Source organism: Phascolarctos cinereus, unplaced genomic scaffold, assembly GCF_003287225.1.
Source record: "Phascolarctos cinereus isolate Bilbo 61053 unplaced genomic scaffold, phaCin_HiC Scaffold_2;HRSCAF=192, whole genome shotgun sequence".
Taxonomy (NCBI): Eukaryota; Metazoa; Chordata; class Mammalia; order Diprotodontia; family Phascolarctidae; genus Phascolarctos; species Phascolarctos cinereus.
Window position 1 is genome coordinate 267796996 of NW_027555625.1, and position 22059 is coordinate 267819054.

Below are 22059 nucleotides of genomic sequence, written 5' to 3' on the forward strand. Positions count from 1 at the left end.
TGGAGAGGGAACAATTAAAGGAGCAAGGGATGGGATAGGAAAAGGAGAGATGGCTCTAGCATAGGGGGCAAAGATTAGCTTTGGTAAGGTATCTTTCAGTGGATTTGTGATCTCCCCAATGTAGATATTGTCCCCTGGTGCAAGTTACAACCAATCTATACCTTCTTATCCTGTGGAACTCTTGTTCATGCCCATGAGAGGTAGCATCATCATGGTAGAGTAGGTTCAAAACTTGAAATCAAGGAAATCTGGATTCAAATCCCACCTTGGACATGTGTGACCCTGGGCAACTTAAACTCTGCCTCAGTTTACTTATGTGTAAAATAAGTGTTGGACTTACTTCTACAATCCCTTCTGGCCATAAATTCATGATCTTATAAGCATCCCATAAATGATCCCTTTATAAAATAAGGTGCTGAAAAACTGCCCCCTAAAAAATATTCGAATAATTTCTCTAGGGGATTTCTGTCACTAGGGTATCCAATAAGTTCTAAATGGATAATTTAGTGAATTCCTGCCAGAACAAAGGGCACCCCAGTAAATCCTGGATGGGACCACCACAGTATTGCCTGGGAATGGCACTGATCCCCTCAATTCTCTCCAGGTTCTCTCTTTTCCTGGGCTAGGCCCATTTGCTCCACCTGACCCCAGTTCAAGAGGTTGTATCACCAGGAGGCAGCTATAACCAGTGACTACTTAGATTCTCAGAGTGCTAGGGATGGCCCTAGTTTAAGTGCTGGGGGATACACTCCACTGTAGCTCCTGAGCTTGGCACTACTGAGTACAACTTACACCATACCATTAACTCTGGTCATCTGTTCAATATGGCTGTTTAGAGACAGAGACTGAAAATTCAGGACTAGTGGGTTGGGTTGGTATTTATGGATCAGGATGGGCAGTGTTATTTGACAAGTAATTCACTTGAGAAAATTTTCACAATCTGAATTAGCTCAACAAAAACATTAATGAGATTTCTTGCTACCTTAATTACAAATACAATGCCCGGAGAAAAGGGTTTGTGATGTTCTTTGCCGTGAGATGACATCTGGAGCATTGTCTTCACTTTGTGGCAGGCCTTTAAGAGTGACTTTCATAACCCTCAAATCAATTTTTTAAGACAAATTCAGTGGGAGATAACATACTCCATCCCAAACCTCCCCTTCCCCCTCCCATGGAGGAGACATTGTGGGACTATTCCTGGCTATGGGGTGGGTGAAACCTGCCGATTACTAGCTTCCTATTTTAACTAATCATTTCTGCTGACTAGGTACTAGACTCAGTCTTTTCTATGCTGCTGAACTTCTGAAAAGTCCCAGTTACTCCATCCTTGGTATTCCCTGGTTCCCATATTTTAAAAGGGACACTGACAACCTGGAGTTTGTCTACAAGATGAAAAGCACACTGAGAGAAAATCATTAGTTGAAGGAATTGGGATGCTTAACCTCGAAGAGCTATAACTACCATCACTGTCTTCATCTGATGGGCCATAAGAACAACTGTCCAATGCAGCTTACAAAAGCACAACTAGAACCAATGGTGGGAAATTAAAGAGAGGCAGATTTCAGATCAATATAACATTTAGAGCTATTCAAACCTGAAATGGTCACACACAAATCTTTTTTACATAAAAAAAGTAAAATGATTTATTATACTATAGCAAGCCCTTCATCACCAGAAGTGTTCAAGCAGAAGTCTGAACTGCCTCTTAAGGACTTAATGTTTACCACCTTGGGTCTGATCATTCACCAAGCCCAAACACATCTTATTCTTATTCTGGAATCCTTCAAACAAAGGGTAACTGGATCTAAGTATTCAGAGGTCTTTCAGGTTTTGTGCAATCAAATTCTAGAGGAGATGAGGTACTTCTATAAAATACTGGGGATAGTATTCTTCAAAGCTAACGAACTGGGTCCGATGAAGGTTCCCAAAAATGATTCTGGGAATGGTCTGAAAAAGGGAAACCATTTATCTATTGTAGAGTGGCTTTTAATCATATTGTAGAAGTTCATGGCAGATTTTGCATTTCAAACTTTTACAAATTCTACAAATGTTCAAGTAATCAAAGTAGTCTATTTTATCTTCCATAGTATTATCTGCATCACCCATGGTTACACATTCATCCCCTACTAAGAGTTAGGAGGAGGATTGCTCTTCTTCCTCCCCTAAATTGTCAACAGTACAGCTTTTTTATTTAACCAATTTACCTACTTGGTACTGTAGCATATGGTGTAATAGGCAGGTCTAAACCTATCTGCTACCAAACTACTAACCAGTCTTCCCAGGAGCTTTTCCTCCAGTACTTTGTGTTCTTTTGAGATCTGACAATACCAAACTGACTTCATTCCTACTTTTTTCATTGTTTCCTAGATATTCTTGAACTTTTATTCCTCAAGATGAAATATATTATTTTGCCCAATTCTAAAGTAATCCCTTGGTAATATCCTCCACATAAATTGTTATTCTAATTACATAAAGTATTCTCTTAGTAATTTGGTCTGTCATTGAAGCTATAGATTAATTTGAGAAATATAATTTTTACCACAATGCACGCTTCAACATTGTAATTTTTTGTATTTCTTTTTAATGTCTTACCAACCCCCTCATTTCAGATGGGAAAATGATGCCCAAGAATCTGGCAAAACAACTTTGCCAAAAGACCTTTTGGTAGTGGGGACGGAAACAAAGCAGTCTAGTATACAGGTGTGACGAAGGTGCCCAATAGCACTGGCTGACTCCACTAAGCTGTGGAATCCTTGGGATTTTCTGATCCTTTCCAACCTAAGTGTATGCCCACCCTCCAGGTCTAGTAGATCACGGATCACAACCAAGGAACAGCGGCAAACCCCTTATTACAAAGATGAAACTCTATTTCAAGGGGTTTGAGGAGTACCCCTCTAGCCTATTAAGGGTAGGTTCAACAAAATATAAGGCACAGGGAGTGCCACTTTCCCACCATTAATATGAGGTGCCTGAGAACCTCCTAAAACAGTACTAGGGGAGACAAACCTCTCCCAAGAGAGCTAAAAATCCCTAGGCAGATCTGTCCCCCAGAAGCAGGCCCAAAGACAAGTCAAGGTACGCAGGGGTAGGGGTGGACTTCTAGCCAAGAGGGTAACCTCTTGCCCCCAAAGATGCCCAGGAATAAACAGGGAAGGTTCAGGTATCCATCCACCAGCTCTAGGAATTCTGGCATTTTACAGATGGGGAAATGACTTCCTCAACGTCATACAGGTAATAAACAGCAGAGCTAGGATTCAAAATCCCATTGCCCTGTCCCACACTCCATTCACTGCACTGGACCGCCCCTTGTTCTGTCTCTCTCCAGGTCCCTTTGTCCCGCCCCTCAATGCCTTCACTTAGCCCCGGGGGCAATGGCCTTCAGGTTGCTCGTCCTTGTGAGAATGTTGGGCACAAAGAGCAGTCCAGAGGCCCGCTCTATGCTCTCAATGGGAACCAGGAAGCGCTCCAGGGGGATATTCTCATCCACAGGTGCATTGGGCATCACGTAGGAACGGAGCTCGATCTGCCCCCCAGGAGCCTCAAGGATCAGCACCTTGAAGAAGTGGGTGGGTACCGCCACACTGTTCTTGCCAATCACCTGGTACTTCACATACATCTTCCCATCAGCCTCCCTCCTAAACAGAGCAGAAAACAGGGAAGAGCAATGGACCAAGGTCAAGAGACATTCACTAGTGTTACAATGTCCCCACAAGCCCAGGTCCCTGCCCTCAAAGCTTACAGCCTAATTAAGCTAACAAGCATTTATCAAATCCTCATTGTGTGCTAGGCACTGTACTTAAACACTGGGGACACCAAAAAGGGCAAAAGACAGTCCCTGCCCTCAGGGACCTCACAGTCTAACAGATAAGACAACATGTAAACAACTATGTAAAAACAAGATTTTATGTGTACGTGTGTGCATTTGTATGTGCGTTTGTGTGTGTGTGTGTGTGGTGTGTGTGTGTGTGTGTGTGTGTGTGTGTACACACACGGTAAAATGGAGGTATGTCAGAGGGAAGGCACCAAGATTAAGAAGGGCTGGGGAAAGTTTCTTGCAGAAAATGGGGTTTTATCTGCAACTTGAAGGAAATCAGGGAGGCCAGAAGGACGACATGAAGAAGGAGAGATTCTAGCCATGGGGGCCATTCAGTGAAAATTAGCAGAATCAGGAGATGGAATGTCTTGTGTGAGGAACAAGGAGGCCAGTGTCACTGGAAAGCAACATATGTGGTGGGCTGCAGGGTGTAAGAAGACTGGAAATGTAGGAAGGAGAGAGTTAAAAAAACCAAACAGAAGATTTTATATTTCATCCTGGAGGTAACATGGAGCCACTAGTGTTGACTGAAGTGGGGGTGGGGTGGGGTGATAGGATCAGACTTGCACTTTCAGAAGAGTAACTGCAGAGCTGAGTAAAGATGGAATGGAGTGAGGGAGACCAATGAGCAGGCTATTGCAATAGCACGGCCCGCACTATGATAATGGCGGTGGCAGTGTCAAAGGAGACAATTGTTGTAAAGGTAGAGGAAGAGGTGGAACGACAACAGATTATGGTCAAATAGGGGAATTTTAGAGTTCCTGAATGTATAAATGATGTGTTTGTGGATAACGAAAGATCAATGATATGACCCTCTCTCTGTGTAGCTGAGGTGGGACTGAGGAGTAGGAGGTTAAAGTGTTTGAAGAAGTATCAGTATGCATGCTGAATATGACAGCAGGAGTTAAGGAAGAGAGAAACACTGAGGAAGGAAATAAAAAGTGTCTTGGGGTCGGCAGATGACAACCAGCAGAATCTTACTTAGGTGATGGATATGGATTGAATGAACTTCAAAGGAGGAGAGGTTACTCAATGATGGTGGTAGAGGGAGAGCCTGGAAGTGGCAGTCGGGGGGGCCAGGCGTATTCCAATTTCCTCCATGATCAGTCAGTGGCCAAGGAAGTTGTGCCATTAAGGTAGAGCCAGGCCTCAGTGACAGCAAGAAGATGGAAACAGCAAGAAAGGAAAAGATTTAAGATGAAAGCTGGTTTGTTACCAATGGAGCAGGCATTCCAGAGAGCACAGTGGAACCGCTGGGTAGGTTTAGAGTGGTTGAGTTGAGAAGAACGGGAATAATGAAGCAGGCAGCAGGGGGCCAAGAATGGGGTTTGAGCAATGACATTTGAGGGTTCAGAATCACTGGGATAAGGAGAGGAGTGGAGAGGGAATGAGCATTTATACAGCACCTACTACATGCAAGGCACTGTGCCGAGTGCTTTACAAATTACTTCATAGGTGTATGTCAATCACTGTAGAATAAATTCAGGTAAGGTGAAGTTGTCCCAGAGCCTCGGGAAGCGATGGAAGCTGGAAAGCTTGGGGATGGGAGGGGGTTGCCTAGGCAGGGGCAAGGTAACTACTGTGGAGTTGCAGATGGCCAGAGACGATGCCTGGAATGTGATGGAATGGCTGCTCAGGAAGCCTTCCTGGACAGGCCCAGGGGAGGCAACTTCTATGGAGCTATAAGTGGCCAGAGACAGTCTAGTTAAGATGGCAGGACACATACATCATATAGGCACAGAATCTTAGATTTAGAAAAGAAGTGAGGGGTCATCTAGCCCAACCCACCTAAACCATGAATACGCAAGGAAGCCAAGATTTCACCAGTGCAGGTCATCTTCTGCTTGAATATAGATCACAACTCATCTGTTCTGTAGTAGACAACATTCATGAATTGTCATAGCCAAAAAATGTTACTGCTTACTGGCCAGCCTTCTAGGGAAGTGCTTCTCTGTACTTAGCTAGAATGATGCTAATAAATGATCCACACTCAAAGCCTTTCCAGTTTAGCAAGGTTTGTCAGCACTTGCACCCTCATGGTAGATATTAGGCATAGTAGATAAAACACTGGACTGAGAATCAGGACAGACCTCAGTTTGAATCCAGTCTCAGACACTGACTGCTATGTTATACTAGGCAAGTCACCTATCCTTCAGCCTTAGTTTCCTCATCTGTAAAATGGGGATGATAGTAGCTACCCTGAAAGTATTTATGAGGACTAAATGTATTCATGAATGTAAAGCATTTTGCAAATCTTAAAGTGCTATATAAATGTGGCTTCCAGACTTCATCAATCCCCTCCATGCCACAACTGAGGCACTAAAGAACTTGGGGAAGTTCCATGAGGAACTACACCTATGAGGAGCTAAAATAGAATACAAAATTGAGGTCAAGGCTGAGGAGGATGGACAAGGGGAGTCGGCAAAGGTCCCAGAGCATGGATGTGATCTGGTGATGGAAGCCAAGGCTAATTAACTTTGGCAATGACCCAACAGTAGGCTTTAGTAAATGACATCTGTAAGCTAGTAGGGCTAACAAGATAGACATTTGTCTTCCAAAGGAACCAGGGATTCCTTTATGAGCTTTTATAAATTTCATATACATATATATGTATATATATGTGTGTATATGTATATATATGTGCGTATATATATATACACACACACACACACACATACACATACCTATATATACATGTATGTTATTTTCAATCAGCAAAAATCCACCTTCTCTTTCTTCCACACCAACCTCCCCGCCCCCCACGCCAATTAAAAATGAAAAACAAAACCGGTTATAACATGTATGGTCAAGAAAAACAAATTTCTGCACCGGCTGTATTGAAAAAATGTCTCATTCTGTACTAAGTCCTTTACCTCTGTTAGGAAGTGGGTGTCACATTTCATCATTAGTTTTCTGGAATTGTGGTTAGTCATTGCACTGAGCAGAATCCCTAATTAGTTCAAAGTTGTCTGTCTTTAATATATTGTTTTCATAGTATAAACTATACTCTTGATTTTGTTCACTCCACTGTACATCTGCTCATATAAGTTGCCCCAGGCTTCTCCAAAACCATCCCTCATCATTTCTTATAGCACAACAGTCTTCCATCACATTTACATACCATAACTTGTTCAACCATTCCCCAATGTATGGGCATCCTCCGATTCCCATTCTTTGCCACCTCAAAAAGAACTATATATTTTTTTCCATCTGACAAGTTTGTTTTGCTTAGTTCTAATCCCTCCTTTAATCTACCATCCAATTCCCCTTTTACTCCTTTCCATCCTATTTCCCTGTGGAGTGAAATTTATTTCTTCATCCAACTACATATGTGTGTATAATCTTTCTTTTTTTTTTTGATCAGGTGAGATGAGAGTTTGGGTCAAGTGTCAGCTACCCTATCCCCCTCTTTGTTCCTATAAATGTCTACTTGTGCACCCGATTATTTGACATGATTTTCCCTAACACCCCACCCCCAGCACATTGCTCTCCCCTCCTCTTTCTACTTTTCTCTTAAGATCTCTATGTATAATAGAGCCACTGCCACACCTTGTCTAATTAGATTCCTTCTTGATAAGATTCATGATGATAAGATTCTTAAGGGACAAACATATCATCTCCCCATATTTGAATGTAAATTTTATCCTTGTTTAGTGCCTTAGGACTGTTTACCTTTTTATAACTCTTAATTCATGTGCTTGAACTTCAAAATTTCTATGCAGCTCTGGTCTTTTCATCCAGAATGCTTGGAAGGTCACTATTTTATTAAAGGTCAGTGGCTATAAGTTTGTATCTTTTGCCTTCTGGAATAATGTATGCAGTTCAAATGCTCTGCTCCTTTACGGTAGTGGTTGCTAAATCTTGTATGATCTTTACTGTGACTCCTCAGTATTTGAATTTTTTTCTTCTTGCTGCTTATAGTATTTTTTCTTTGACCTAGTAGAAGCTCTAAATTTGGCCATACTGTTCCTGGGAGTTTTCATTTGGGAAATGACTAGTGGATTCTTTCTACTTCTACTTTGCATTCTGGTTCTAAGAGATCTGGACAGTTTTTTGTTTTGTTTTGAAATATGATGTCTAGGCTTTTCATAATGCCTTTCAAAGTAGTCCAATTTTGGTTTTTTTCCTCCCTAATGGATCTGTTTCCCAGGTCAGTTGTTTTTGCTATGAGACACCATATAATTTCATTTTTTTCAGCCTTTTGACTTTGTTTTAATATTTATTTCATAGAGTGATTAGAACTTCTATTTGGTTCATTCTAATTTCTAGGGAGTTTGTTACTTGGGCAAAATTTTATACCTCTTATGCCAAGTGGTTCTCTTTCCAAATGTTTCTTCTATTTTTTTCCCAAATTTTTTTCTCTAGAGTTTTCATTTAATTTATAAAAACCATTTTAAACTTTTGTTTCATTTCTTCTAGGAATTCTAACTGAACTTGTGCACAAGTTGTGTTTTTCTTTGAGGCTTTGCTTGTAGATGTTTTAGTGCAATTCTCTTCCAGCTTTGTGCCTTGAGCATCCCAGTCACTGTAATAGCTTATGATGGGAGTCTTCTGTTTGCTCCTTCTTCTTACCTTACTTCCTGATTTCAAACTTGATATTAGTGCATACTGATATATGTACTTTTAGAGGGAAGGTCTGGGCTGATCCTATTACTGCTTTCTTAGGGTACTGGGTGCTATGTTATTTCAGGATCTCAGGGGCAACTCGGGCTGGGGACCCTGCAAGCTTTCAGTGCTCCCAAAATGGCCTAATCCAGGACAAAATCTGATTGCTTCCCCTGTCCCCAACTCTCCTCTTCCTCCCCCTTGCAGAGCTGAGGTCTGCAAATTCCTGATCTGGATCTGGGTCAGAGTAAGAGTAGACTGCTGCTCTCATCCACCTGTGAAGCTCTATTGATTTAAAGGGACAGAACCACAGGTTTTCCTCCTTTGGTCTGAGATTTCTGCCCTGATTACTTCTCTGCAGTTTTCAGACAGTACTAGAAGCAGGAAAAGAAACTCCGCTCTGCTCCTAGATCTGAGCCACATCAGAACCCCATGGCTGCTCCCTACCCTGGAACCAGTTCCCAATATCAGTCTGTCCTAGATTTGTGATTCTGTGAACTGAGTAGGTAACAAAGCTTCCAATTGGTACCTATTCCTGCACCTGGCACTCAATGCCTTGGTAACAGGCGTGGGGAACCTGCAGTCTGGAAGCCATATGTGGCCCTCTGACTGAATCCAAACTTCACAGAACAAATCCCTTTAATAAAAGGAGGCCACATGTGGCCTTGAGGCCGAAGGTTCCCCACCCCTGCTAGGACCTCCTCTTGCTCTGGTTCACAGCTTTTCCATATGGTGAAGAGTTCCTCAAGGACTCACATTCCTGGCCAGACCCAGTTTCCTGTGTCCTCACACTTCTCGGTCTCTCTTATGCTGACTTGGACTGGAAAAATGACTTGCCTTGACTTTTTCTTGGATGTTCCCACCAGGATTCAGACTGGTACAGTTTCCAGGCCTCTTCCCATACTGTCCACTCTCAAGTAGTCAACTCTCATCTAGTCAAATTCCCTTATTTTACAGACAAGAAAACTGAAGCAGGATGATGGCAACTGAGCAATCAACAGACAAGCATTTATTAAGCACCTACTATGTGCTGGCCACTGGGCCATCACCGGGAATACAAAGACAAAAGTGAAAAGTCTCTGCCCTCAAGGAGCTTACATTCAATTGAAGGAGATGACATGTACAAATATAAGTACAAAATTAGGTAGTCCCTTTTGTATGTGATTCACATGGTTGTTGAAAGTGGCAGAAAATTAGCTGTTAGGAAAAGAAAAACTATTAAATCAAAACATAAAGGATATAAAGAATTACCTTTTCAGTGATAAACAACTGGGTTATTGAAAGAGGCAGAAAAAAGACATTTGATGCTTGAAAAAACTTTTAAAATCCACGTGTGAAGCAGTACTCATTCCATTAAATACGAGAGAGATGTAGGAGGCCCAGACAGGAAACTGAGAGGACCTCTCTGAGGACACAGGAATGACAGGCCACTGGCCATTTTGCATGTAACTCTTTTTAGAGTTTGCAAAGTTAAAATTCACAAAGTGACAAACAGCTGTCTGGAGGGATGATTAAATATGGGCTGTTGGTGTCAAAACAAAGACAAAGGTGGATTTTGTGAGTTTTACCTCATAAGGGAAAGATTCACCATTGAGCAGGGCTCTGATCTAGAACGTCGAAAAACCCACGAGGAGAGAAGAAGACAACAGGAACTAAGTGAGAAGACGTAGGCAAGAACAGCCAGCTAAAAGGACGGCTTCAGCTGCCCTACGTGGGAGCCTGACGACAAAAAGAAGCACTGCTTTGCAGCCAAGGTTGGGGAGCCTTCTATTCAGAGAGAAGGGAATCTTCTAGGAAATCCCTGGCAGCTCCCTTTTGATTTGAGAAAAAAAAGCAGAGGAGAAAGATTGGCTCTGTAGCTACAATAGACAAGAAGGTAGAAGTCGAAATAGATTAGAAGAGAGAAGCTGGCTGGGCTTGTTTGCACTGTCAAGAAAACTAGCCAGATAAGCCCTGCAGTTCTCTAGCTTAAGGGAGCTGCTTATCATTCACAATAACACTACTCCAGAGGAGCAACTGTGAGTTAAGAGGGTTTGTCACTGTTTCATCAGTGTGAGAGTTAAGGAGAATTGGATTTGCCCAGCAGAACCATGAGGGTCAGAAGGAGGGAATGTAGTAGAGAACTGGCTTCCTTTAGAGCGTACTGTTCACGAAAGAACCAAGGACATAAAGACCTACAATTCAGGGTTGTGAGCCACCCAAGCATATAGGTTGTATTCAATAATGTCTCTCTACTTGGTTTCTTTTTTCTTTTCTTTTCCTTTTTTTGGGGGGGGTGGTTGGCAATGGGGTTAAGTGACTTGCCCAGGGTCACACAGCTAGTTTAGTGTCAAGTGTCTGAGGCTTGGGTCCTCCCAACACCAGGGCCACTGCTCTATCCACTTCGCCACCTAGCTGCCCCCCTCTACTTGGTATCTGAAAGTGTACCCACTCTTCCCCTTAGATACTGTGTACAATGATAGGAAAATGTGAGCCAGGTGAACTGAGATGTATAAATTTATGCATTTGCTTTAAATCGAGTAACTGTGATGTATTGATTAGTCTTGCAATTGCCTCACTGTTTAAACAGTTAATGGGTAGAACTACTGTGAAATGGTGGCATGTTAGGATCCACAGGAACTCAGATCCCTTTCACATACTCCCATTAAAGCTTGAAAAATGCATCATTTAAAAGAGGAATAAGGAGAATCACCTGAAGAATCCTTTACTCAGCCCATGAATTCTACAGAAACCCTAAAGTAGACACAAGCTGGGGTGGGGAGAGATAGAGGGAGAGAAGCCCTCCCATCCCTTGGTAAGAACCCAGTAAAGAGTGAGGGGCCTGGCTCTATGGCAGAAGTCATACCCTGCAGCAAGAAAAAGGGGCAGAGGGGCCCTGCAAAACTCAAGAGTACAGGAGTGAAACTTGACCCAAGCACAGGCCCCCAAATCTAGACACTGAGACTGCTGTGATGAGCAAACCAAGAAAAACACCAAATACTATGAGAAAATACTTTTGAATGAGAGATCACCTGGTGATAAATCCCAAGGAAGAAAGCAACCACACAAAAATCCAGGTAGAACCTCAAAAAAAAATTCTGGATGCAAGGATTATAAGAATATGTGAAAGAAATGAAACAAGAGATGCAAAATAAAATAGCTAGTGAAGAAATAATGGCAAAGACTACAGGAAAATTGAAAGGGAAAGGGATAAGAAAAGGGGGGCAGATGAGGGGAAGGGGTATTCAGAATGCATGCCATCTTGAGGTGGGGGAAGGGATGAGATGGGGAGAAAATCTGGAACTCAAAATCTTGTGGAAGTGAATGTTGAAAACTAAAAATAAATAAATTTTTAAAAAAATAATGGCAACGAGAACTGATGAGAAATTTTGCCCAAGAAAAAATAGAATGCCCTGAAAATTAGAATGGGTCAGACATAACACAATGACTCAATAAGAAATATGAAAACAAAATCAAAAGATTGTAGAAAAGAATGTATAATATTTTTACAAATGAACTGGAAAAGGGATCAAGATAATCCAAGAATTATCAGACTATCTGAAAATCATGATCCCCAAAATGAAAAAAAAAGTGCCATATTTCAAGGAATTTTATATGAAAATTTCTTAGAACTTTTAGAGCATGAGGGGAAAAATAAAAATAGAGAGAATCTACCAGTTATCTTCTCAAAGAAACAACAAAATGAAAACTCCTAGGAATATCATAGCCAAAACCCAGAGCTTCCAGGTCAGAAAAAAATGCAATAGCCAAAAAGAAAGTATTAAAGTACCAAGGAGTCACAGTAAGGCTCACAAAAGACTTGGCAGCTGTCCTAATAAATAAGAGGAGAACTAGGAATGATATTCCAAAAGGCAAATGGTGAAGGCTGAATACCAAGAGTAAACTATCCAGTAAAATTAAATATAATCATACAGGGGGAAATGAGTCTTTAATAAAATAGAGGATCTTCAAGCTTTATGGATGAAAAGAGTAGAACTGAGCAAACATTTTGAAATGGATACGCAGGACCCAAAAGAAATATACAAAGGTACACACAGATGTTCAATTGGAAAAGAGCTATGTAGGGATGAAATATCTTCTCAGAACGTACTATATAGAGAAAGGTAAATATGACAAAAGGCCTTGTATAGTTCCCCCCCCCCATTTTAATGGTTTCAAAAGAAAAAACAATTGGAAGGGACAAGGAACTATTCTGGGAAAGGAAGGAGGAGTAGGATGGAAAAATTACTACCACATTACAAAGGTACAGAAGATGAAATGTATTTAAACATGAAGGAATGAGGAGAAAGGGTACCCCATAAATTTCATTTTCATCTAAATGGAATAAAAGAAGATTGGTTACCCAGTGACACAAAGATTAAGGTATAGAAATACATTAATCCCAAAGGGAAAATAGAGGACAGGAACAAGGGAGGGGAAGATAAGTGAGGGAACAGTCATAAGAAATATAAATTCCAATATCAGAGAAAGGAGAAGGGGAGAAAAGATTTAAAGGAAAGGAAGAAAGAGTAAACCCTGGGACCAAGGGTGGAGCAAGGGGGAAGAGAAGTACTGCAACAGGGTGGAAAAAGGCTGTTCCTTTCACAGACCAGTGCTTCTGAAAACTGTGGGTCTCAACCCCATATTTTAAGAAGTGCTGAAGGGGTCCAGGGTGGGAAAAAGTTTAAGAAGCCCTGCTACAGACCACAAGTGTCAGGCAAACTCTTCAAAGTACCACTTTCAGGCCTAGGCAAATCTCACCAAAAGATAAACAATGAAAAGGTAAAGAACTGAAGAGAACTTTGGAAAAACTAGAAATAAGACCTACCTCCCAGGGCTGTCGTGAAGCTCAAATTAGACAATATTTGTAAAGCATTTAGCACAGTTCACATAGTAGGCACTATGTAAATGCTAGCTATCATTACTGTAATCGTAAATCTCGGCTATTACTGAATGGGAATAGAAAGGAATTTACATACTTCATCTATGCATGGCACCTTTACAAAAGTTGACCATATTCCTCCTATTGGTTCTATTTCTTCTTTACAACATGACTAATGTGAAAATATGTTTAATAGGAATGTATATGTAGAGCCTATATCAGATTGCATGCCATCTTGGGGAGGGAAGAGGGAAGGGGGGTGGAATTTAAAATTCAAAAGCTTATGGAAGTGAATGTTGAAAACTAAAAATAAATATATTTTTTTAAAAAGTTGACCATGTATTGGATCAAAAAGATCTTACCAAAAAATATAGAAAAGTAGAAATACTAAACATCATTTGTTGATCATAATGCAATAAAAATTATATTAGACACTATTTTTGAAGAAAAAGTAATTGAAGACTAACAGAATTCTAAATAACTGATGGATCAAAGAACAAATTATAGAAATACTAGAAAATCCCACAGAAAATTATAATAGACAACATACCAAAACTCATGGAATGCAGCTAAAGCATTCCTTAGAGAAAAATTTATATCTCTAAATACGTTCATCAACAAAAGAAAGAAAGAATAAATGAATTGGGCACAAATCTAAAAAACTTGAACAAGAACATATCAACTCCTTCCAACTCAGCAAAAAAGTAGAAATTCTAAAAATTAAGGAAATGTTTAATAAAGTTTAAAGTTAAAAAATATTGAACTGATAAAGACAAGCACTTGGTTTTTTTTAATAGCTAATCTAATTTAAAAAGGAGAAAGGGAAATCAAATGGCTTTTTTTTTTATGAAAAGAGAAATTTCACAACAATTGAATAGGAAATCCAGGGAATTATCAGAAACTATTTTCTCTAACTGCAAGCTAAGAAAACTGATAATTTAAAAGGAAATGGATGAATGTTTACAAAAATGTAAACTACTCAAATTAACATAAGAGTTAGATTAAGTAACTCAAATATCAGAAAAAGAAATTGTACATGCCATAAAAGAACTCTCAGAGAAAAAAAATTCAGGATCAGATAGACTTATAAGTGAACTCTATCAAACATTTAAAGAATAATTATGAAAGTACTTTTTTGGTATCTTTCTATGATACAAATATGATCTTGATATCTAAATCAGAGAGAGACCAAACAGAAGGGGGGGAAACAAACAATAACAAAACAAAAACCCCAACTATAGATCAATATCCCTAATGAACAGGGATGCAAAATTTTTAAATAAAATATTAGCAAATAGACTACAAACAACATATTAAAAATATTACACACTATGACCACACTGGGTTTATACCAAGAATACAGGGTTGGTTCAATATAAGGAAAATTATAAGTAATAATAAACAATATTAATAATATAAAGAATAAAAACCACATGATTTTATCAATAGGGCTGGAAAGGCTTTTGACAAAATCTACTGCTTGTTTCCATTAAAAATGGTAGAAAGTATAGGAATAAAATGGACCTTTCCTTAATATGGTAAATACCATCTACCTAAAACCAAGAGCAAACACTCTATGTAATGGAGAAAAGTTAGAAGCCTTCCCAGTGTTGCTGTTGTTAGCCCTTCATTCTCAAAGAGGATCATAACATCAAGAAGATGATGCTATGACTTGCAAGTGAATTGGATTTAAGTGAGGGAGGGCTCCAATAAGACCACGAGTAAAGCAAGGATGCCGATTATTGCCACTACAATTTAATGTAGTCCTAGAAATGTTAGCTATAACAAGAAGTCAAGAAAGAAATCAAGGCAGTAAACATAGGCAAAGAGGAAAACAAAACTATCACTTTCTGCAGATGACATGATGATATACTCAGCAAACCCTAAAGTCAAACGACATTAATAAATACAATAAATTTAGCCAAGTTGAAAAATATGAAAATAAATCCATTGTAAATCAGCACCATTCCTATACAGTACCAAAAGCACCCAGCAAGAAGAGCTAGAAAGAGAACTGCATTCAAAAAACCTAGAAAAGGTATACAAATATCTGAAGTCGATCTACCAGATACTCCCAAGAATCCAACTATAAAACATCTGCAGAAATAAAGAGAAACCTAAATAATTAGAGAAACAGTTATCGCTCACAGGTAAGACAAACCTATATATATATAATGACAATATTAACCTAAATTAATTTATTCGGTACCATGGCAATTAAATTACCAAAAGATTACCTTAGCTAGAAAAATTTCTAAAATTCAAATAAAAGAACAAACTTATCAAGAACTTCAAGGATAATAATGGAAAAAAAAGGGGGAGCGGGAGCTCAGCATCAAATCTCAAAGCAGTAATCAGTAAAATCATTTGGTGCTGGTTATAAAAAAACAAAAGAGGGGGAGGAGGCATTCAGTGAAACAGATTAGGTAAACAACATACAGAAATAAATGAACCAAGAAGTGAAGTGTTCACTAAATACAAAGATCCCAGTTAGCCAGGAGAAGATCTCACTATTAGACAAATACTGCTACGAAAAGTAGAAAGTGGTGTGGCCAAAATATGGGCTAACATGTTATATCGTACATATGCCAAGATGAACTCCAAACTCATATGACTTAAATATAAAAGGACATACCATGAGCAAATTAGAGGAGCAAAGAAGAAATTAACTCTCAAATCTATAGATAAGGGAAGCGTTCACGACCAAACAAGGGCCAGATTGGATCATAGGAGATAAAATAGACAATTTTGATCATATAAAATTGAAAAATTTTTGCACAAACATAACTAAATCAACTAAAATTTGAAGGGTAATAAGTAACTTGGAAAAAAAAGTCTTTACAGCAAGTTTCCTCTGATAAAGGTCTCACATCCAAGATACATAAGGAACTGGTTCAAATTTATAAGACTAAGAGCCCTTCCCCTAAACAGAAATGGTCAAGGGCAGCTAGGTGGTGAAGTTGACACAGCACCAGCCCTAGAGTCAGGAGGACCTGAATTCAAATCCAGCCTTAGACACTCAACACTTACTAGCTGTGTGACCTTAGGCAGGTCACTTAACCCCACTGCCTAGCCAAAAAAGAGAAAGAGAGAGAGAGAGAGAGAGAGAGAGAGAGAGAGAGAAATGGTCAAATAATATAAACAATTTTCAGAGGAAGAAATCCAAAGTATCAACAATCTTGTGAAAAATGCTCAAAATCACTACTAGAGAAAAGCAAATTAAAGCACCTTTGAGGCTTCCCCTCAAAACCATGAGATTGCAAAGATGATAATAAAGGAAAATGAAAACTGTTGGAGGGGCTACAGGAATACATGCACACTAATATACACTATTGATGAAGTCAGGAATTAGTGTAGCTATTCTGAAAAGCAATTTGTAGCTATGCCCCAAAAATTATTAAACTGTGCTAAACTAAACTACACCACTACTAAGCCTATATCCTCTCAAAGAGATCAACGAAAGAGATAAAGGATTCATATGTTCAAAAATATTTATAGCCAATTTCTTCAGAGCAACCCAAACTGGAAAACTAAAGGCATGTCCACTTATTGGAGAATGGCTAAACAAGTTGTAGATTATGAATGTAATAGAATATCACCATATAATAATAATGAAATGGACAGTTTCAGAGGAAATTGGTAAGATCTATAAACTGATGTAGACTGAGCTATAGAGAACAAATTTATACAATGAAAACAATGTTATGAAGAAAAACAAATTGAATGACTTTACTATTCTGATCAATGCAATGATAAACCGCAGCTCCACAGCACTTAAGATGAAACATACCACCCGCTTCTTGATATAGAGGTGATGGACTGAAAATGCAGAGTGAGAGATATACTCGTGTTTTTGGACATGGCCAATGTGGGAATTTATTTAGCTAGACTATGAAATCTGTTATAAGGGGTTTTTTTTCTTTTCTTTTCTTTTTTTTGGGGGGGGGTTCAGTGTTGGGGAGGGGAAGGGGAGCAGTGAGAGAAAAAGATAATAAATGTTTGTTTAAATGAGTTAAGGATATCCTTGTTGTGAATACTGATTTTACATAGATAGGAAAGCACACTGCTTGGAGCTCAGGAGCTAAGGAGAGTGAGAGGAACGCATTCTCCCCAAAAGTTCCCCCTAGCCCCCATAAAGAGTCAGAATTGTAGCAAAATGGTGGTCATCCTTTTCAGGGAACACTCCAGGCAATCCACGAAGTGGTCATATAGACAAAGTAATTGGATGGGGAGTCAAGAAAGACCTCACAAAGAAGATGGTGCTTGATCCGAGCTTTGAAGGAAACCAGGGATTCCAGGCATGTAGGATAGATAAGGCCTGTGCAAAAAGCCTGGGGAAGGGCAATGAAAAGTCAGCAAGAAAGCCAGTTTGGCTGGACCACAGAGTGAAGGGGAGGAACGTGTGATAAGACTGGAAAGGTAGGATGGAGCCAGGGTATGAAGAGTTTTGAATATCAAACAGAGGAGGCTAAATATGAACCTAAAGACAACCTGGAGGATGGCATGCCAAGGTCATGCCCAGGCTTGGAAGCTGTGGGGAGGATGAACGGTAGAGGAGAGAGAGACTTCAGGCAAAGAGATTAATTACGAGGATACTGAAATAATCCAGGGGAGAGGTAATGACACGCTGAACTGAAGTGGTAGCCATGTATGCAGAGAGAAGGGGGTCTGATGTGAAAGTAATAATAGCTGGCATTTATATAGTACCTTAAAAGTTTACAAATATTATACATGTCCTATCTCATTTGAGCCTTACAACCACCCCTGGGAAGGTGTTATTATTAGCTCCATTTGACAGATGAGGAAACTGGAGCTAAGAGAGGGTAAGGATTTGCCCAGAGTCATACAGCTAGTAGGCCTCTGAGGCAGGATTTTAACTCAGGTCTTTCAGTCCAAGTCCAGCACTCTATCCACTATGCCACCTAGCTGCCTCAAATTTTGTGGAGGTAAAATTGAGAAGACTTAGAGGTTTTGTACCAGGGTGACTGGAAGGATGGTGGTACCCTCCACAGAGCTAAGGAATATACAAGGAGAAGTACTTGGCTTCTTTAGACAGACACTTGGCTTACACCCACAGTTTGGGGGCCGGACATGGACGATGACCTAGCAAAGGAGATTGAGAAGCAGACAGACAGGTAGAAAAACCAGGAAATGTAAGAGTCACAAAAACCCAGAGGAGACAGTGATCAACAGTGTCAAATGCCACAGAGAACTCAAGGAGAAGCAGGACTGAGAAAAAGCTCTTGATTTGGCTATGTAGAGAGATCACTGGTAATCTGGTGAGAGGGTTTTCAAATGAAAGGTGAGGTCACTAGCCAGATTGCAAAGAGTTAAAAGTAAGAGGAAATGTCAAAAGTGTAGACAGCTTTTTCCAGGACTTTGGCTGGGAAAGGGAAGAGATAAATCGTTTTGACAGCTTGGGAGAGGATGGCAGGGCCAAGGAAGGATGAGGGGGACACTCGTACTCGTAGGCAGCAGAGAAGGAGTCAATAAATAGGAAGAGATTGAAGATTACAGACAGAAAGCATGAATGTAGGGAAAAGCTACTGGAGGAGACAGGAAGAAATTGAATCAAAGGTGAAAGTATCAGAGCTGGTCTTTTCCAGAAGCACCAATTCATCACAGGCTTCAATCAAGGACAGTGAGGACAAAGGTTCTGATATATAAAGAAGAGAAGAAGACAGAACTGAGATCGAATAAACTGGGCAGGGAGGGATATGAAAAGGTTTGGAACAACTGCTGTATGGAATGCAAATGTCAATTAGGGAACAGTAAGAGGGCTGCCTTTAAGCCTTGAGGGCCCAATAGAGATTCAGTAACAGATTCATAGAGAACTCAAAATAGCGGTGACTTCCTTAGGTACTGTTCAGCAACAAGTGAGTAAGAATGGAGGAGGTAACACCAAGCTGGGATGTGGCAAGGCATGAACATCATATGGGACAAGAGACTGCAGAGGACAGTGTCAGTTTCAGTTGGTTAACTTTTGTTGTTGTTTTTCAGTCATTTCAGACTCTTCATGACCCCATTTAGGGTTTTCTGGACAAAAATACTGGAGTATTTCCTTCTTCTACTCATCTTACAGATGAGGAAACTGAGGCAAACAGGGTTACATGACTTGCCCAGGGTCACAGAGATAGTAAGTGTCTGAGACTGGATTCGAACTCACAAAAGAAGACTTTTCCTGACTCCAGGGTCAAGACTGGGAAAGAAAGAAAGTGGGGGCAGAAGAAGGTGGAAGTAGGGGTGGGATTTGGCTGAACACTGAGAGACTAGAAGTCACAGTGAAGATGAAGATCAGAGATAGAAAGAGAAACACAGTGAAGCAGGGAAGGGCCATAGGTGATGATTCAATAGAGCAGCTTCTGAATTCTTGATCCTGGATTTGGAACATTTATGAGCAATGGTGAGATTGAGGGTGTAACCAACCATCTGTGTATGTGTGGGTGAAGCAGAGAAAAAGATTTAAGTTCACACCCACAGCAGAAATGTGGCATTCTCTACAAGCAGCTCCTACATCTGGGCATCTTACAGGACTAATCAGAAAAATATCAGTGTACCTACCTGCAGATTTAGAGAGGGCAGGGGACAGGATTTATAACTCCCTCTCTCTCCCTGGTGTGGGCTAGCTCAGGCCAATACTTGATGGTTGGATGTACTAAGGTGACGTGAGAGTTTAGTGGAAACGGGAGATGCAAAGGGTCAGGATCTCTCCCTTCCTTGAGACAAAGCCCCCTTGTGCTTCCCTAGCTAGGAAGCCCCCTCCTCCCTTCTCCAGGTCGCTCACCTGGGTAGGAAGAGAGGACCAGTGCAGACATAGACATTGTGGTAAGTTTGGGTCAAGCTTCTGCAATACTTTTCCAAATTGTTCCAGGCGTTCTGGTTTAGGTGGGGGGCCTAAAAGAGAAAGAACAGAAAAAGGGAGCCAAGTTGGAATATCTATGACTTCAGATCTCACCACCTCCTCTCCTGAGCTCAAACACCAGGAACATCCCCTCTTCTAGTCTTAGGCACTAGATTCGATCAGGCATGGCAAAGCACTACTTGGCATTTAGCTGTGGGAAGGAAAGGCTCGGGTCTATGGGGAGAAAATGGTAAACCAGCAAGGACAAAGTCTTGGAGTAAAGCTGCAAAACACCCCTGCAAATATTTACATCTTGGAGACATACTATAATTGGAAATATTTCCAATTTATCCTGCATACAGCTTGTTTGTAAGCAGCTGCTTGCACCCTGACGGAACCCCTAGACAGCAAGGAACTGTTTTTTGCCCTTCTTTGTATTCCTGCACATTTGAATTTAGCACAATGCCTGGCACACACCTAGTAGTAGGTGCTTAATAAATGCTTCTTAACTAACCCACACCTGCAAGCATAACCACAGTGATGCCCAAAGTTGCTCCACTCTAGAGTAGCTCCGACTCGACTCTTTCCACCCCTACCTGCTACAATCCTAAATCAATCCCGAATTCATCTACCCTGGGGTACTGGACTCCTCTCGTTTCATCAAGGGGCAAACCTTAGAAAAAATGGGCCCACTGTAAGGGTCCATGGTAAAGACCGGCCTGTATGCCGAGACTCAGGAAGCCTAGATTCCAGACCTGGCGGCCGCTAACTAGTGCCCCTGGGCAAGCCCCCTCCCCTCTCCTCCCGGCCTCAGTTTCCTCAGTTGCACAAAAGGCCAGCTGGGCAGGCGCGGGGCCCCGGGCTCTCGACGCTGACCTGCGGCGCCACGTTGCTCAGGTAGAAGGTGTCGTCCATGGCCTTCTGGCTCCAGCGGTGGTTGGCGGCGGCTGCCAAGTGGCCGCGGTCGAAGCCGCTGCCCCGGTAGTCGGCGTTGGTGGCCCGGTGGTAGACGTGCACCGAGTCGTCCTCCTGGAAGCCGCAGGTCTGGCGGTCGCCGGGGCCCCGCAGCCGCTCGGGCTTCAGCTGCTCGATGACCCACATGGCGCTCCGGCTGCGCGGGTCGTAGCACAGCACGTAGGACTCGCGGCTCTTCAGCTGCGCCAGCCCCGGCAGCCCGTATTTGGCAAGCTCGCCCGGGCCCCCCGCGGGCACCACGGGCCCCGCCGCCGCCGCCACCGGCAACACGGGGAGCCGGCTCCAGAGCCCTCCCACTCCCGGGCTAGCTTTCCTGTTCAGCCAGGCCACGGCCCCCGCCCCCAGCCCGGCCCCAAGGGCCAGGGACAGCCCCGGGACCAGCCAGCGGCCAGCCTGCATGTTGCCCGCCAGGCGCCCTCGAGCCTCCCCAACCCAGGGAGCGCTCCGACCTTCAGCGTTCTGACCCGCGCCCGGGACGTCGCTCTTAAAGGAGCCACGGCTTCACCTCCCGAGGGGCTTAGCGAGTGGCTCCCACCTGCCGCGCTTCCAGGGGGAGCCGCTCAGCAACCCGGAAGTTCCAGAATCCTCGAGCTTACGGGTGGCCCCTGATTTCTCTTGAAGCTGGGTGTTGCCCTTTTAAGAATCTGGTTTAGGGTCTAGTCAACTGCTACCTATGGGAATTTGACTGGTAACTCTAATTTTCGGCCTTAGGGCATAGTTACAGCCTTGCGCTAGATAGCGTAGGCGACTATCTCGGCGAGCAGAAGATCCTCCAGAAGAGTAGTTCCTCCCACTAGGTCCTTTTGACTGGACGTGTGTGAATCTAGAGGCAAGACTATAAGATAAGTTTAATAAGCAGTTGCCAGTTGGCTATAATAACTCCACCGAACAAAAAGATACACACAAACGTGAGATTTTACACTGCCTTGGAACAGGCGCAAAAGGAGCCCATCCGGTGAGGCT

At 41.7% G+C, this 22059-nt stretch overlaps 1 protein-coding gene across 1 annotated transcript; it reads right to left on the minus strand.

Moving 5' to 3' along the window:
- Positions 1–2558: 2558 nt before the first annotated feature.
- On the minus strand, positions 2559–21859 carry ENDOG (endonuclease G). Its single transcript, XM_020965533.2, has 3 exons — positions 20998–21859; positions 20065–20174; positions 2559–3635 (listed from the first exon to the last, which is right to left on the minus strand). The coding sequence occupies exons 1-3, from the start codon at positions 21493–21495 to the stop codon at positions 3353–3355; spliced, it is 891 nt and encodes a 296-aa protein (XP_020821192.1). The 5' UTR covers positions 21496–21859; the 3' UTR covers positions 2559–3352.
- Between the last annotated feature and the right edge of the window lie 200 nt (positions 21860–22059).

Coding starts and splice junctions, on each gene's coding strand:
- ENDOG (XM_020965533.2), bottom strand. CDS start 21,495: ATGCAGGCTGGCCGCTGGCTGGTCCCGGGGCTGTCCCTGGCCCTTGGG. Junction 20,175..20,997: donor TGAGCAACGTGGCGCCGCAG/GTCAGCGTCGAG, acceptor TTTCTCTTTTAG/GCCCCCCACCTAAACCAGAA. Junction 3,636..20,064: donor GGTCCTCTCTTCCTACCCAG/GTGAGCGACCTG, acceptor TGCTCTGTTTAG/GAGGGAGGCTGATGGGAAGA.